Source organism: Hyperolius riggenbachi, chromosome 6 (assembly GCF_040937935.1).
Source record: "Hyperolius riggenbachi isolate aHypRig1 chromosome 6, aHypRig1.pri, whole genome shotgun sequence".
Taxonomy (NCBI): domain Eukaryota; kingdom Metazoa; phylum Chordata; class Amphibia; order Anura; family Hyperoliidae; genus Hyperolius; species Hyperolius riggenbachi.
Window position 1 is genome coordinate 333,692,589 of NC_090651.1, and position 15,493 is coordinate 333,708,081.

The following is a 15,493-nucleotide window of genomic DNA, read 5'->3' on the forward strand; positions in this document are numbered from 1 at the left end:
CAAGCCCATAAATTAAAAAATAACAGTAATATACCCTCTTGGCATACTGTACCTATTAAAAAAAGACTTCAGTCCCTAAGGTATTTGTTTTTTTTTTTTTTTTATGTAATTTTTTTTTTCTCTACAAAAAAAAATGGGTACAATGGGAGAGTGCGGGACGGAAATGGTTCATTTTAGATGGCAGTGTTGGTATTTTTATTAAATAAAATGCACTTCAGATATAGTTTTACTATTTTGACACAAGATGTCCTCGCACATTATTTACGATTCGCGTACGTAAACATGTGAAATGAAGTAATACTTGACACTGTAACTCCAGGAAGATAATAGATGCCAGCTTTCATTGACACGGGGACTTAGGTTAATGCATTCATCTCCCCACTAACGGGAGCGAGCGGTGGCCGCTCACCATTGAAGACGAAGATTCACAGCCCTGGGGCTTCAAGTGAAGTTTTCCCAAGGCGTGATTATACTGCACCTGGTGCAGTAAGTCTATAAAGAGCCTGCTTACATTCCAACAAAGATGGATAACCTCTGTGACTGCACTTCCACTGTACAATCACGTTTTATTTTTATTCTTTGGAAGGCAGTATTTACACTGAAGAAGTTCATTTTGTCGTTTTATGTGTATTTGTTTCAGAAATATTTTTGATTCAATCTGCAATTCTTACCCTACCTCTCCCATTCCGGTGGGCATTTCCTGCCAAATCTCCTTGGCGGAGCTAAACGCACAAAGAGAGGAAACTATTCTATAGTAGGTGGCCCTTGCTGGTAGAGTTAAAAACAAATTGTACTGCAATATCTATTTCTGACTCTACCAGAGGTTGTTTTTTTTTTTAGTTTAAAGACCAACTAAACCCAGAACTGAATCAGGCAAATTCTCCAACAAAATCATGGTTAAGGACAACTGAAGTGAGAGGTATATGGAGGCTGCCATATTTATTTCCTTTTAAATAATACCAGTTGCCTGGCAGCCCTGCTGATCTATTTGGCAGCAATAGTGTCTGAATCACACCAGAAACAAGCATGCAGCTAATCGGGTCAGATCTGACCATGTCAGAAAAACCTGATCTGCTGCATGCTTGTTCAGGGTCTGTGGCTAAAAGTATTATGCTGGGGATACACGGTTCGTTTTGAACTGTGTAATCGAGCACTGATGGCAGCGCTGATGATTTCCAACCAGTCCGATACCCGTGCGGATCAATTCCCCGCTCGATACCGTGGGCAGGACAATGGCCAGAAACGAAGAGAAGATAAAGAACTGCCCGCGGGGACGAGTGGGAATCGATCCGGCCGCGCACAGGGACGAGCGGGGACGCGCCGCAATCTATCGTGTGGCTCGATACACGGCTCAAAATGAACAGTGTATCCCCAGCATTAGAAGCAGAGGATCAGCAGGATAGCCAGGCAACTGATATTGCTTAACCTCCTTAGCGTTCTGGACGAGCCGCCGGAGGGTGCCGCTCAGGCCCTGGTGGGCGGATTTGAATAATTAAAAAAAAAAAAACAGACGATCGCCGCCGATGCGCTGCTATCCGCCGCGTAACGAGCGCCCCCCAGACCCCGTGCGCTGCCTGGCCAATCAGTGCCAGGCAGTGCTGAGGGGTGGATCAGGACTCCCTATGACGTCACAACGTCGTTGACGTCATTCCGGCCGTCGCTATGGCGTCGGGGGAAGCCCTGACGGAGATCCCGTTCAGAACGGGATCTCCTGAAGGCCATCATCGCCGGCGGCGATCGGAAAGGGTATCATGTAGCTAGCGCTAGGCTAGCTACATGATTAAAACAAAAAAAAATTAAGTGTAAAAAACCATGCGCAGCCGTGCGGCTGCACATTATCAGAATGCCAAGGAGGTTAAAAGGAAATATCACTTCAGTTGTCCTTTAAGTGTAAATTATAAGTATTATCTTTGCAGCAGATTTCACAAAACTTTTGGGCAGCTCTGCTTGGCTTCAGCTGTGCTCCTATTCATAGAAGCTTAAAGCGTACCAGAGACCATATAGAATAACAATTTTATACATACCTGGGGCTTTCTCCAGCCCCATGTGTATGGATCACTCCCACGCTGCTGTCCTCAGCCTTCTGTATCGCCGGTACCGGGTCCCGTCACTTCAGCCAGTTTATGCAAGAAAAGTGCGCTCTCTACGGATCTCTCCGACAGCTGCTCAGACTGGCCGAAGTTACGGGATACAGAAGGCTGAAGATGGCGGCGTGGGAGCGATCTGTGCGCGTGGGGCTGGAGGAAGCCCCAGGTATGTAACAAACTTTTATTTTGTATTGTCTCTGGTTTCCTTTAAAGAGGAACTCCAGTGAAAATAATGTAATAAAAAAAAGTGCTTAATTTTTACAATAATTATGTATAAATGATTGTCAGTGTTTGCCCATTGTAAAATCTTGTAAATCCCTGATTTACATTCTGACATTTATTACATGGTGACATTTTTACTGTTGGCAGGTGACGTAGCTGCTGCATGCTTTTTTGGCAGTTGGAAATAGCTGTAAATAGCTATTTCCCACAATGCAGCAAGGTTCACAGACCGGAAACTGCCAGGAGTACCACGGTCATCAGAGTTTCTTGTGGGAGGGGTTTCACCACAATATCAGTCATACAGCGCCCCCTGATGGTCTGTTTGTGAAAAGGAATAGATTTCTCATGTAAAAGGGGGTATCAACTACTGATTGGGATAAAGTTCAATTCTTGGTCGGAGTTTCTCTTTAAGACCCCTCTTTCCTATAGCTTCCCGTTACCAAATTGAGGTCTGATTGGCACTTACTTCCTTTGACTGCAAGTCCCACCCTCTCATGTAGACACGTGGTTTCTGTTGTAATGCAGAGATGCTTAGAATTATACTCCAGCATTTATTTTTGTTACTCTGGGTGTGTCAGTGATTCTTTCCCTGCTCTTATCTGGAAGTAACGTTTTTCAGAGCACTAAAGATCTCAGATTAAATGTAAAATGACTTAACCTTTTCTTGTTCTGCTGGAGCAAAGAGGTGAGAATTCTTGGTCTTGCTTTCTGCAGAGTGAATATCACTGACAGGGAGAGCATTTGAGTGCAGTTATGGTAAATAAGGCTGGTTGCAGGTTTAATAGTAATGTAGTATATTTTTTAGATCACTGTTGTATTTATCTGTAGCAAGAAGGCTATGGAGGCCACCATATTTATTTCCTTTTAAGCAATACCAGTTATCCTGCTCATCCTCTGCCTCTAATACTTTTAGCCATAGACCCTGAACAAGCATGCAGCATATCAGGTGTTCTTGACATTGTCGAATCTGACAAGGTTAGCTGCCTGCTTGTTTCTGGTGTGTTTCAGACACTACTACAGCCAAAAACATTAGCAGGGCTGCCAGGCAACTGGTATTGTTTAAAAGGAAATAAACATAGCAGCCTCCATATCCCTCTCACTTTAGTTATCCTTTAACAGAACTGGACGTCATTCATTTCAGGCCATGAGTTTGGCTATAAAGGTGTATTCTCTGTAACTGTTCTTATAGGTACACAACAGAACCTCGAGGGGCCTCTGTAGGCCGAGAGCCTGCAGCAGAAACGTCATCCTCCTGTTCCAGCCCCTTCCCTGCTGCTCCATCTCGGGACCTGGCTTCGGGGAAGCCGAGGCTGCCAGCTGCCGAGGAGCGCTCGTCACGAGACGTGTGGGCAAAGACTATAACCGAGGAGAAATCTGCAGGATCCCCATTACAGATTGCCACCTCCGGCTTGTCTGACATCAAACGGGAGCCCCCGCCATCTCCCACTGCCAAGAAAGAATCACTGGTAACTATCTACTGCTAGTCACAGCTATGTATACAGCTTGAATGACTCACTAATACCCACCCTGTCCGACTCACTGCTATAGTTAGATTTAGTGATATAAATATTCAGATTTCAGTACACTGGACAGTTCCTGACATACACAGCGGATTGCATAGTTTATGTATTCCGCCATACGTATCGTATCCGCCACATGCATATTGTATAAGCCACATACACATGCATTAAACTGGGCCCAAGCCAGCTAAAAACAACTGACTCTGCCGAGAATCCAATTTGTGTACAGCTCCCCCGCCCCCCACCCCATATAGCAACAGAACGTGTTGTTCATCTGGAGGCTAGCAACACGTACCGCGCTGGCCCTGCACTGTTGCCCCGAGTGATTGAGTCTCAATCCCTGCCAGGCACAGTCCTCATATATACGTACCAGACTTATGCTTCGTGAGAGATATATGGAGGCTGCCATATTTATTTCCTTTAAAGCAATACCAGTTGCCTGGCTATCCTTCTGATCTCTGCCTCTAATACATTTAGCCATAGACCCTGAACAAGCATTATTATTTATTTATAAAGCGCCAACATATTCCGTGGCGCTGTACAATGTATATGTACAAGCATGCAGCAGATCAGGTGTTTCTGAAATTGTCAGATCTGACAAGGTATATTGTATGCTTTTTTCTGGTGTGATTCAGACACTACTGCAGCCAAATACAACAGCAGGGCTGCCAGGCAACTAGTATTTTTTAAAAGGATATTAATATGGCAGCCTCAATAAACGTCTCACTTCAGTTGCCCTTTAAAATTAGGCTCCAATCAATTGTGCAATATACTTGCACTATTTATATTTGTTGTCCCCTGTATGTACAGCAGCAGTGTAAGCAGGTACAGTGTGCTTATGCTGAAAGTCAACAAGCTGCAGCAGTCTGTGCTGATCTCTGTTGGTATTTTGTGCTATGAAGCCGTCTCCAATGATACTACAGTTGTAAAATGACTCTGTAAACACATTGGCATAACTCAGGTGCTGAAAACATATGCGATCTTTCGGCTCAATATATGGGCTGGACCTGGTATATTTTACTAATGTAAAAATTGGCAGAGGTAAGCTTGTATTTCAGAACAGAAGCAAAATCCGTAATACTTTAAAACTTTAATTCAAACGAACAGATTTTTGTTACTGTTAGTAAATGTGAAAGGAGATTATGCCATTACTTGCATAATTTTCATATTTGATGAAGCTGTTAAAGGGAGATGACTTTTGGAAAAGTCAGTGACATGACCCGTAGATCAATGCAGGAGTTGAAGAGCAAGCAAGTGGGTGTTTTTCCTTCTGTACAGACCAACCCTGCCTCTGCTCTTTCCTGTGGACAGGAAATGACAGGCTAATGACCCCTCCCAACTCCTCCCTGACTACATCCTGTGGGTGATGATGCAATAGGGGGAGGAGTCCGGACAGCTCATAGACCAGCCTTTTTCAACCTTTGAAGGAACCATGTAAATAATTGTTGGATCTCAAGGAACCTCTGCATTAATTTTGCGAAAGACATGAACTTCAAGAGTAGTTTTGGCCTTTTATTTCACTACCCCCTATTACAGTGCCCCTTATTACACTGTCCCCTTATTCTAGTGCTTTTTATTAATGTGCTCATTATTATTCTGACCCCCAATGTAGTGCTTTTTACAGTATCCCCTATTTTAGTGTGCGCTATCATACTTATTCCATGATGGGGGGGAAATGCCAAGGAACCCCTACAGAGTACTCAAGGAACCCTGGTTGAGAAAGTTTGTCATAGACTATTCAGTCCAGCCACCCTGCATCCAACATCAGTACAGGAAGTTGGCATGGGAGCCCAGCCAGCCAAAACTATGAAGATTGTAAATTATGTATTCAATGCATTCAATTACACACCTGTTACTGTTTAGGGCCTCACTAGCCTCTCTCTTCAGCAGTACATACCAGGTTTCAAGGCTCCATAGCATGCAGTTGAATTGTCTTGGATTTGCTTAGGTTTGAGAGTGTGTCTTGGCTTTAGAGTAAGCTTAGTGATTGAGATGAAATGCTGGTAGTCTTCCAGCTTAGGGACGCCGGGAGCTCTGCTAAGCCTGCCGCACATGCCAGTATTTCCTCTGATGTTGCAGCAAGCTTTGGCAGCTTAGCCTTTCTGAGGCGCACAAAAGGCTGGAACACCGGTAGGTTTGTATATGTTGCCAGCTGCTTTAATGCTGATTACCCATATTTTTATAGCACACGTTAGGAATGTTCAGAGTATACATATGTGTGGTTTTTTTTTCTTGACATCAGATAAGCTACCACTCTACATTCTCTCCACTATAGTTATAGCAGTACATATCCTCTAGGACCTAGGCTCTCAAAGTGTGCTACATGTACCCCATTCTGATGGGTCCATCGGGGGCATGTGGGCTTGAAATAGTTGATTAAAGAACAACTGAAGTGAGAAGAAAATGGAGGCTGTTATATTTATTTCCCATTAAATAATACCAGTTGCCTGGAAACGCTGATGATTTATTTGGCTGCAATAGTGTCTGAATAACACCAGGAACAAGCATGCCACTAATATTGTCAGATCTGACAATATTGTCAGAAACCTCTGATCTGCTGCATGCTTGTTCAGGGGTTGTGGCTAAAAGTATTAGAGGCAGAGGATCAGCAGGACTGCAAGGCAACTGGTATTGCATAAAAGCAAATAAATATGGCAGCCTCCATATACTTCTCACTCCAGTGTCCTTTAAAGAGGAACTGTTGCAAAAATATTAAAATTTAACACATACAAATCAGAAGTACATTTCTTCCAGAGTAAATTGAGCCATACATCACTTTTCTCCCATGATGCTGTCACTTACAGTAGGTAGTAGAAATCTAACATTACCAACATGTTTTGGGTTAGTCCATCTCTTCATAGGGGATTGTCAGCATGGCCTTTATTCTTTATAAAGACATTTCCTAAAAAAGATTTATACAAAGATGCTGGCCAGCCTCCCTGCACACTTTTTTGGGGCAGATGGATGGAGCAACTGCCATTCAATAAGAGCTTTTAAAAATAAAAACTTTGAGAACCCCCCCATGAGAAGACAGGCTAGTCCAAAACCTGTTGGTAATGTCAGATATCTACTACTTACTGTAAGTGACAGCAACATAGGAGAAAAGTAATTTATGGCTCTTTTTACTCAGGAAGAAACGGACTTCTTTTTTTTGTGTTTACAAGTATTTTAAATTTTAAGATTTTCGCGACAGAGGTCCTTTAAGTAAAACAAATTTAGCGTTTTAGTAAATGATAAATCCTATATAAATAACACAAAATGAGTATTTTAGGAAATTAAAAGTAATCATAAATGCCTGGAAACTGTTGCCATGTACTTCTATATATCTGTGTCTAGGCGTACTTGACATAAATTTTACCATATCTGGGGGTACTTAGTGAGCAAATGCTTACAGAAGGAGTATATATCCAAGGAATGCTGAGAACCTTGGCTGAAGGACACCTATTGGAATATCTCAAGAAGTCTGAGTGAGGGATGCAAAACGGGCACAGTGTGTGGCAGATGTCCTATAGCACAAAAGTTTGAACCATAGCGCCCTCTAGAGAATATCAGTGCAGTGAAATAAAGCCTTCCCTAACAGTGATCTGCAAACTTGGTTCTCCATCTGTTAAGGAACTACAAGTCACACAATGCATTGCGGGAGTCTGACAGCCACAGTCATTATTCATAAAGGCAAATGCATTATGGGACTTGTAGTTCCTTAATAGCTGGAGAGCTAGGTTTGCAGATCTCCGCCCTAGAGGAAAGTGCAGGATTTTTCTTTTTGTGTCTCGTTTCTGTCTGTTATTTACATCTGTTCTCCTGTGGATTTTAGGCACAGTCCTCTCTGATCACTTGAAAGGTAGAAGCAGCGTGTTTTGCTCTGTCACAAGCATGTCCTGGTGTGGATAGTCACAGTAGTGACTTTGATTAGGCCTTGTGAAAGATGGTTGATGTGACATGACTTACACCTCTTGTAGTATGCAGGTAGTAGTATTAGTAGACGTAGTGGAACTGGTGAGTAGGGATGGCTAGAGGCTTGCCTGCAAATTGTATGCAGCTTGTCATTTTGGTCTGTTTCATGTCATGTAGATTTTGGCCCAGCTCCAAACTGCAATTAGCCTGTGGCTTGCAGGCAAGCCAGAATCATTTGCATCTCACTGACCACCCCTACTGGTGACTAGGGGTTAATGCAGAATTATGCAAATTGTGCATTGCAGGCTGTCCCCTACTTACAGAGTATATTGTTAGTGATAGTGTTGACACTATCGGAGGGGCTCACAATCTAATCCTCACTATATTCACATGTCCATCACAGTCTAGGGCCAGTTTTAGAGGGAAGCCAATTACTTATCTGTATGTTTTGGGTGATGTAGGCGTAAACCACAGACACAGGGAGAACATACAAACTCTGTGCAGATAGTGCCCTGGCTGGGATTACTAGAGACCCAGCTCTGAAATGTGAGGGTGCCATCCACTGTGCCACCTTTTTGTATGCAAATGTACACAGCTTGAAAATGATCATCCGTACTGGTGACCAGCAGTAGCCCTGTTGTGTGAATGTCGTCTGTTTCTCTTGCATAGTACTCGGCTGATTGGAAAGGCACAGCCTCAGAAAGCCGCACTGATGCTGCGCCCCCACCATCGTCCCCTGTGCCCCCTCCTGCCTCCACCAGCGGCTCCCCAGGAGAGGGAGGCAGGTCGGCAGGAGCACCCACCCCTGAAGCTTCAGACAGGAAGGAGGGGCCGGTGAAAAAACCCAAACTGCGACCCCCACCCTTGAAGAAGACGTTTGAGTCAGTTGACAAGTGAGTCTTACCTTGATGATCCTTCAATCACCTTCTGTAGCATTCTGTTGCTTTTATTTTATACTCTTCATTTCTATCATCAGCCATGACTGGTTTCTAGGTGCTCAGGTTATTACCTTCATGCTTCAATGCTTCACTATGTGTGCTAATCTGCAATCATATGTATAGATGGACATAAGCCATGGAAAAGCCTATTTAGTATATGCATGCATAGTGCTGGGGCAGGCTTATTTTTGTCATGGGGATGAGTAGTTTGCCTGTAATCAATACTACTGCATAGGCAACAATGGAGATAATGAGCAACGTGGACAGAATAATGGGCACACGTGGCTGGGAGAGATGACTGGAGTACCAAGCATGATGAGGGCCTGTCCCACCATAAAGACAGAGAGGAGGCATCAGCCCATACCCTATTCCCTTCTACTTTTTTCTTTTTTTTTTTTTTTCTTCCATTTATACAGAATTTTTTTTTAAATTAAATTTATGCATTTTATTATTGTTTAAATTCGATCCAATCAGTGGTCACCTCAGCATCAGCCTGTGAAAGGGGATCACATTGTGGGCCATTAGAGGGGACAGCTTTGTGACAAAGCTGTCGCCTTACAGAGCTGCACAACGATCACACTGCTGTTTAGATAAGTGTTTTTCTTTTGGCAACCTGCTAGCGGCGATCATGGGCTAGCAGGTTGTTTATGGCGTGCGTCAGCGCGCGCGATCCCCTGCATACTCCGCCCCCAGGACTTGACGCCAATCGGCGTTATGCGGTCCTGAGGAGCCACCTTGCGGCTGCCGATCGACATTAAGCAGTCGTAACATGGTCAAACAATACCAGTCCTACTGATCCCTTTGACTGGAGAGTGTATGAATTACACACCTGAAACAAACATGCAGCTAATCATCATGTCAGATGGTTGTCAGAAACACCCTCCTTATCCCTCTCACTTCAGGATCCCTTCAAGACACACTAGGCAGTGCTGTAAACCATGCGTTTTCTCCAATTTTATTTTTAGGTGCATTTGCGTTTTCCGTTTTTTTTTCTATATAAGAGTAAAATACAGTATCATATTTTTTTTTTTAAATAAAAACAAATGTTTTATTGCATTTCTATTAAAATACATTGTGTGTGTTACATGCATTTTGGAGAAATATGCAACAAGCTGTGCGTTTTAAATAAACACGCCCATATATGCGTAGTTTCATGTGACCCATAGATTTTCATTATGAGCAGAAATGTTAGCAATTCTGCCTAGTGTGCCACTAGCCTAAAGTATAACGGAGACATTCAGAACAAAAAGTTTTATACTTGCCTTGGGCTTGCTCACCATTCTTCCAGTCACCTCCATTGCGCCACAGCGATCCAACTGGGTTGCGGGCCACGGCAAGTGTAAATCTGTTTTTTTGTCTCAGGTACACTTCCCTTCCCTCATGACTGGTGCAAGCCTTTATCTCACTTTGGCAGAAGTCTCTGTAATGCTCCCATTATCTGTCTGTGAATAACAAACGTCCCATATCTATGGCCATATTTCCCCACGTTGCTCTCTCCAGTAGTTGCCTAAACACCAGTCCTAAGTTACTGAAATCTCTCGCTCTACCACCAGCAGGGTCTTGACTGAGGTGGACTTTGAAGAGCGATTTGCAGAGCTTCCAGAGTTTAAGCCGGAAGAGGTGCTGCCTTCACCCACGCTTCAGTCTCTTGCCACCTCGCCTCGGGCTATCCTGGGCTCCTACCGCAAGAAGCGCAAGAATTCCACAGGTAGATGTCTGTGCTCGGATCAGGACTAGCCTAATGCCTTCAGCTAGACCTCTGTGTAGCCAGGGATTATGGAATGGAATTTATGTTGTGAACGTTCCGCAACCGTCACTTCAGATGCCTGTAAATCCTTTTATGTTTACAAATGGATCGGCTGACAATATCTGTTGGATGGAAGATGATGTGAGCTTTGAAGCTGAATGAAGGGGGAAAACGAAATCGGGGAAAGATGTACAGGACACAATGCGCTGCTATTTATAGCTTTTTAATTCCACAGTTATGATTGATTTATGAAGTGCCTGGATCTTCTGCGGCGCTGTGCAAACAAGTATTCTACAGATAAGCTGCAAGGACAGACAATATATGGATGAACATACAGTTGTAAAGCACATCTTGTGCCAAGTACTCGTAAATGGTTTTAAATGATTTGCTCTAAAAGATAAAGTGCACTTGGCACCGTTGCAAGCAAAGAGTTGGTTTATTAAAAAATGAGCATTTGAAATACCTATAATACAGGCGTACATATAATTAACTATTTACTGCAGTATATCTACGTCCTGCAGTACTTCATCTGAAGTCCCAGGGACATAGATCCTTGTCTATTGCGGCGGAAGGCTGCCGCTCACTCCAGCGCACGCTGCCGCCCGTTAGAGGAGAGATCAATGAATGGGAATCTAAGTCCCTGTGTCAATGAGATGCCTACGTCATTGTAACTAAGGAAGTAACATGTCCACACATTACTTCCTGTTTGCGTACTTATAGTACGCTAATAGGTAATAATGCGCGATGACATCTTGTGGCCAAATAGTAAAATTACACCTACATACGTTTAAATTTAACTCCTTCCCTCCCACACTCTCTCATAGTACCGAAATACATTCTTTGCATAAAAAAAGAAAGTTAAAAAAAATACATAGTTGCATTAGAGACTGAACTTCGTTATCCCTAGTCACAGTGGCGTTAATTACTATTCCACCTCCAATGGGGAAATAAGTAATTTGACTTTCAGCTATTGCTAGCAGCCGAATTGCGCTGTTTTTATAGTAATTTGGGCTCCGTCTTTTGACGGCACCCAAATTGTCTGAGCGACACTTTAGCCGTAATTTCAATAACTGCCTATTGCGGTGCTGGCTGTGCCAAAAAATGTGCTCGAGCAGTGGGTGTGGGCACTGAAAAGAGCCTGACGGCCGTTTTGACCCGCGCAGTGCTTCCTCTGAGGCTGGACACAGCTTGCAACAGTGCCAAGTGCATTTTGTCCTTCACAGCAATTCACTGTCCATACCACTTAGAGCATGTTGCACCACAAACATACAGTGCAGTATCTTTTGCCCTACAATTGGTGCCATTTTTAGTGCTAGATCCAGCCAGGATGCAAACTCTGGTCTCCTACATATAAGCCAGGGACTACCTGTACTGCTACTGGCTTCCAGGCCTAAGGGTTTATTTGGAGGTTCAACCTCCATTATGTGTGAGAACATTTTTTTTCTTTGCGCTCTTGTAAAGGTAGCTGTATACAGCTCGATAATGTGACAATGTGTTTATCCAGTTGATCAGATTGTGATTCCAGCATGAAATCTATTGAACATTGATTCCATCCTAACTTAATATATCTAACATAACCAGAAACTACAGCAAAACCCTCGCCTGACATAATTGACTGAAGCCCTCGAACACCCGTGATGCACAAAAATATCTTGTCTATTGGGGTGGAAACCACAAAAACTTGTCTTCCTGCTGCCTACACTAAGATTTTATGCACCTTTAACCTCCCTGGCAGTATTGACTGTTATACACATCAATACAAAACTTGCTGTGAACAGTATTGATGTACATACAGAAGCAATACTCTCCTGCACTGTATACTAGATCCTTGCTTGACACATTTTGGCAAGTTACAGGGAAAAAAAGGTTATGAAAATTAATTGGATCACTTTTTGCACAGAAATCCTGGGAAAATTGAACACCAGGGAGGTTAAAGTGAACATTTAGGGAAAGACGTGTCCTTACATTGTACTCTCCTCGGGATTGAGAAGCCTCTGGATGCTGGAAAGGCTTCCCCCTGTTCTCCACCTGCTCCTTCCAGCGCTGGGATCCCCAAGAAGCCGTTTGTGGATGGCTCGTACAGTAGCCCGGCGGTTCTTCAGGAAACTCTGGGCTGGATTGTGCTGTTGGAGGAGGATGGGGGAAGCTTCTCCGGGATCCAGAGGCCTTCCCTTCTCGAGGTAAGTATCTTATTTTGGGGGTTTGGGTTAGACAATTGTGGCTCTTCAGTGGGAGGTAAGGTAATGATCTGAAGCTCATACTCGTAGATTGCTGAATGAGCTGTGCTCCATAAATGAGAATACTGCATATCTTTAGTAGAGAATGTCTTATGACATGGTGTGTATATCCTCAGCTTGTGTCTGTTATAATTTCATCCTTGGTGTTGTCAGGAAAAGTTATAGCGTTTCACTTTACATGCTTTTGCCTAGACTTAGACTCCTCTACGGAAGATCCCATCTCTCCTAAGAGGAAAATGCGGAGGCGCTCCAGCTGCAGTTCTGAACCGAATACCCCAAAGAGCGCCAAGTGCGAAGGAGAAATCTTCACGTTTGATCGGACAAGTAAGATCTCCCACCGCTATCCTTGTCACTTGCTTTTAGCCAGGGAGTTTTCTCTTAATATCGGACTTCCCCACCTTTCTCCTGCAGGCAGCGAGGCAGATGACATGTTGGCGGAGTTGGAGTATGATAAGGTCCCATATTCGTCATTACGCCGGACGTTGGATCAGCGACGGGCTTTGGTTATGCAGCTCTTTCAGGAACATGGATTCTTCCCATCTTGTAAGTATGCGCTGGTTATGAAATTAGGATGGTGTGTTTTTTTTTCCCTTCGTTGATTATTGTGGGGGAATAACAAACCTGCGGATAGATGTTCTGCCTAGAGTTATGGAGCAGAGTGTTCTGTACTCGCAGATTGGCACCCAGTATAACAAGTTAGAAATCTTTAGTGAAAAAAGTGCAGAAATAAATCCTACACAACCCTCAGATAATGCAGCTTACCTAGAACAGAAAGGATCACAGAAAGAATGCAGGAAATCACAATTCCATAGAGATCAACACCTCACATTACAGACAGTGACATCTTCTGGTTGCTTTACTATACTGCATGCTGTTAAATCCAACATAGAGAAGGTTGGACACTAAAAGTTGTCTCACCCTCAAAGGAAACGTGAGGGGGAAAAAAGTGACCCCAAATGGGTGCTGAACTTGGGAGTGGGAAACCTCTGGATCCTCCAGAGGCTTTCCCTGTCCTCCTCCGCCAGGCCGTTCCAGTGCTGTCCTCAACACAAAACTGCTGCAGAGGCGGTGAGCTTTGCACCAGACTTTGAGTTTTATGCGCCGTTTCTATTGCCTGATGAAGCTGGAGATGCACGTTTCACTTGCACTTTCTGGAGTATATAAATAAATTTTTTTGTTTTGAATATATACAAAACGTGTGTGTGCGTGCGTGCGTGCGTGTGTGCGTGTATATGTGTGTGTGTACGCGTGTGTGTGTACGCGTGTGTGTCTGCTTGGAGAAGGTAAGTCCACGCCTGCCTCCTCTTATTTTAAACATTTTAGAATATTTTATCCTTTTGGCGCCTCTGTCTGCTTATACAGTTCCCGAGTCCACCCTTGGTGGAGGGGTGTTGCCCCTTCTTTCCTATCTACAGAGAGCAATGCAAAACGATGGAGGCTGGCACTGCAATAATTGTAAGCGGCATAGCCACATGTTTTTACTGCAAATTCAATAAAGAGCTTACAATTACTGCAGTGCCAGCCTCCATCGTTTTGCATTGCTACTATTTGGACCTAGGAGTGCGGGGTCCATTGAGGCTTGGGCACGCCGTCCCCTTTTGAGTGTCATTCTTTTTATCAGTGATAACTTTGGAACTATCTACAGAGAGCTAATTCTTAATCCTGAATAGGGACAGGTCTAATCTCCTCACCTGCTTATATAGTGGTTACTTGGACGGTAACCCATGTTTGTGAGTATAAATAGATACTTACTTGTCATATCCACATACCAGTACATACTACACTATATTGGGCTCTCGGTGTCTCCTATTCTGTGTTACGTTATCAAGAGTTTGTTGCTGGTTCGCGCATGCGCAGTAGCATGGATCAGCTCGGGCTTCAGCAGAAACAGCCGAGCCCGATGGGGCCTGTGCTACTGCGCATGCTCTGTGTGGCTAGCTTGGGTAGGAGACAGAGATGGATTGGTGAGGTGGAGGGAGACTGGGGTAGCTACTGGAGGATACCTCTCCTGAGGTAAATATGTAACTTTTTAATTCACAGGTTTACTTTAAAGTGAATGAGAACCGCATTTTTTAAAAAATGAAGCAAATACTTACCTAAGGAGAGGGAAGACTCTGGGTCGTATGAGCCTTCCGTCTCCTCTCTCGGTGCTCTCTATCCTGAGCCGTGTCCTCCTAAAGACGTGCGGCTCCATACTGCACAGACGTGAGCGTGCAAGAGAGCGTGCTTGCGCAGGTGCAGTACAGGGCTGCCCTTCTTCAGGAGCACTCGGACTCCCTGAAGACCTCTGAAGCCTCCTTCAGCCGGGTAAATCAGTATTTGACTAATTTAGTCAAATACTGCTACCGGGTGAGACAGCACCAGAACGAGGGGACCAGGAGAGGAGCGAGAAGGCTCTATACGACCCAGAGCCTTCCCTCTCCTTGGGTAAGTATCTGTCTCATTTTTTAAAATGCGGTTCCCCTTCACTTTAATGGAAAGACCAAGTCCTCAGTCTTGGCTGATGCTGTGATCAGAGCAGCTGTGTTATTACACTATGTAATGTCAACATATCTTAGAAGAGAACACATAGACACTACATTTTGGGCCCTGCCTCACCATAATAAACACCAAGACTGAGCCTTTTATAATCATTATTTTACTGCACTTCATTTATAGGCCAATATATCCCAGAATTGGCTGAATCTTTATAGGAGACAGATTGGTAAGTGGAATAAAGCAGTGCACCGAGGCAAAGTGGTGAAACACCTGTTTTGGGGGGGGGGGGGGATATAAATGTGCTTGGAACTGCAGTACAGCTTGCGTCCTCTACTCCCTGGTTTCAGCTGGCGTGTTGAGTTGCGGTATG

The 15,493-nt window shown here is 44.0% G+C and overlaps 1 protein-coding gene across 6 annotated transcripts in view; it reads left to right on the forward strand.

The window, feature by feature from the left end:
• CIC (capicua transcriptional repressor) overlaps positions 1-15,493 on the forward strand; it is a 276,377-nt gene that overhangs the window by 258,849 nt on the left and 2,035 nt on the right. For 5 of the 6 annotated variants that reach the window (XM_068241499.1, XM_068241497.1, XM_068241501.1 and 2 more), the window contains 5 exons: positions 3,499-3,775; positions 8,393-8,616; positions 10,215-10,369; positions 12,838-12,969; positions 13,057-13,188. In XM_068241499.1, coding sequence (XP_068097600.1) covers positions 3,499-3,775; positions 8,393-8,616; positions 10,215-10,369; positions 12,838-12,969; positions 13,057-13,188 — 920 coding nt within the window. The remainder of the gene's footprint in view (positions 1-3,498; positions 3,776-8,392; positions 8,617-10,214; positions 10,370-12,837; positions 12,970-13,056; positions 13,189-15,493) is intronic. The other variant, XM_068241500.1, reaches the window with a different exon arrangement.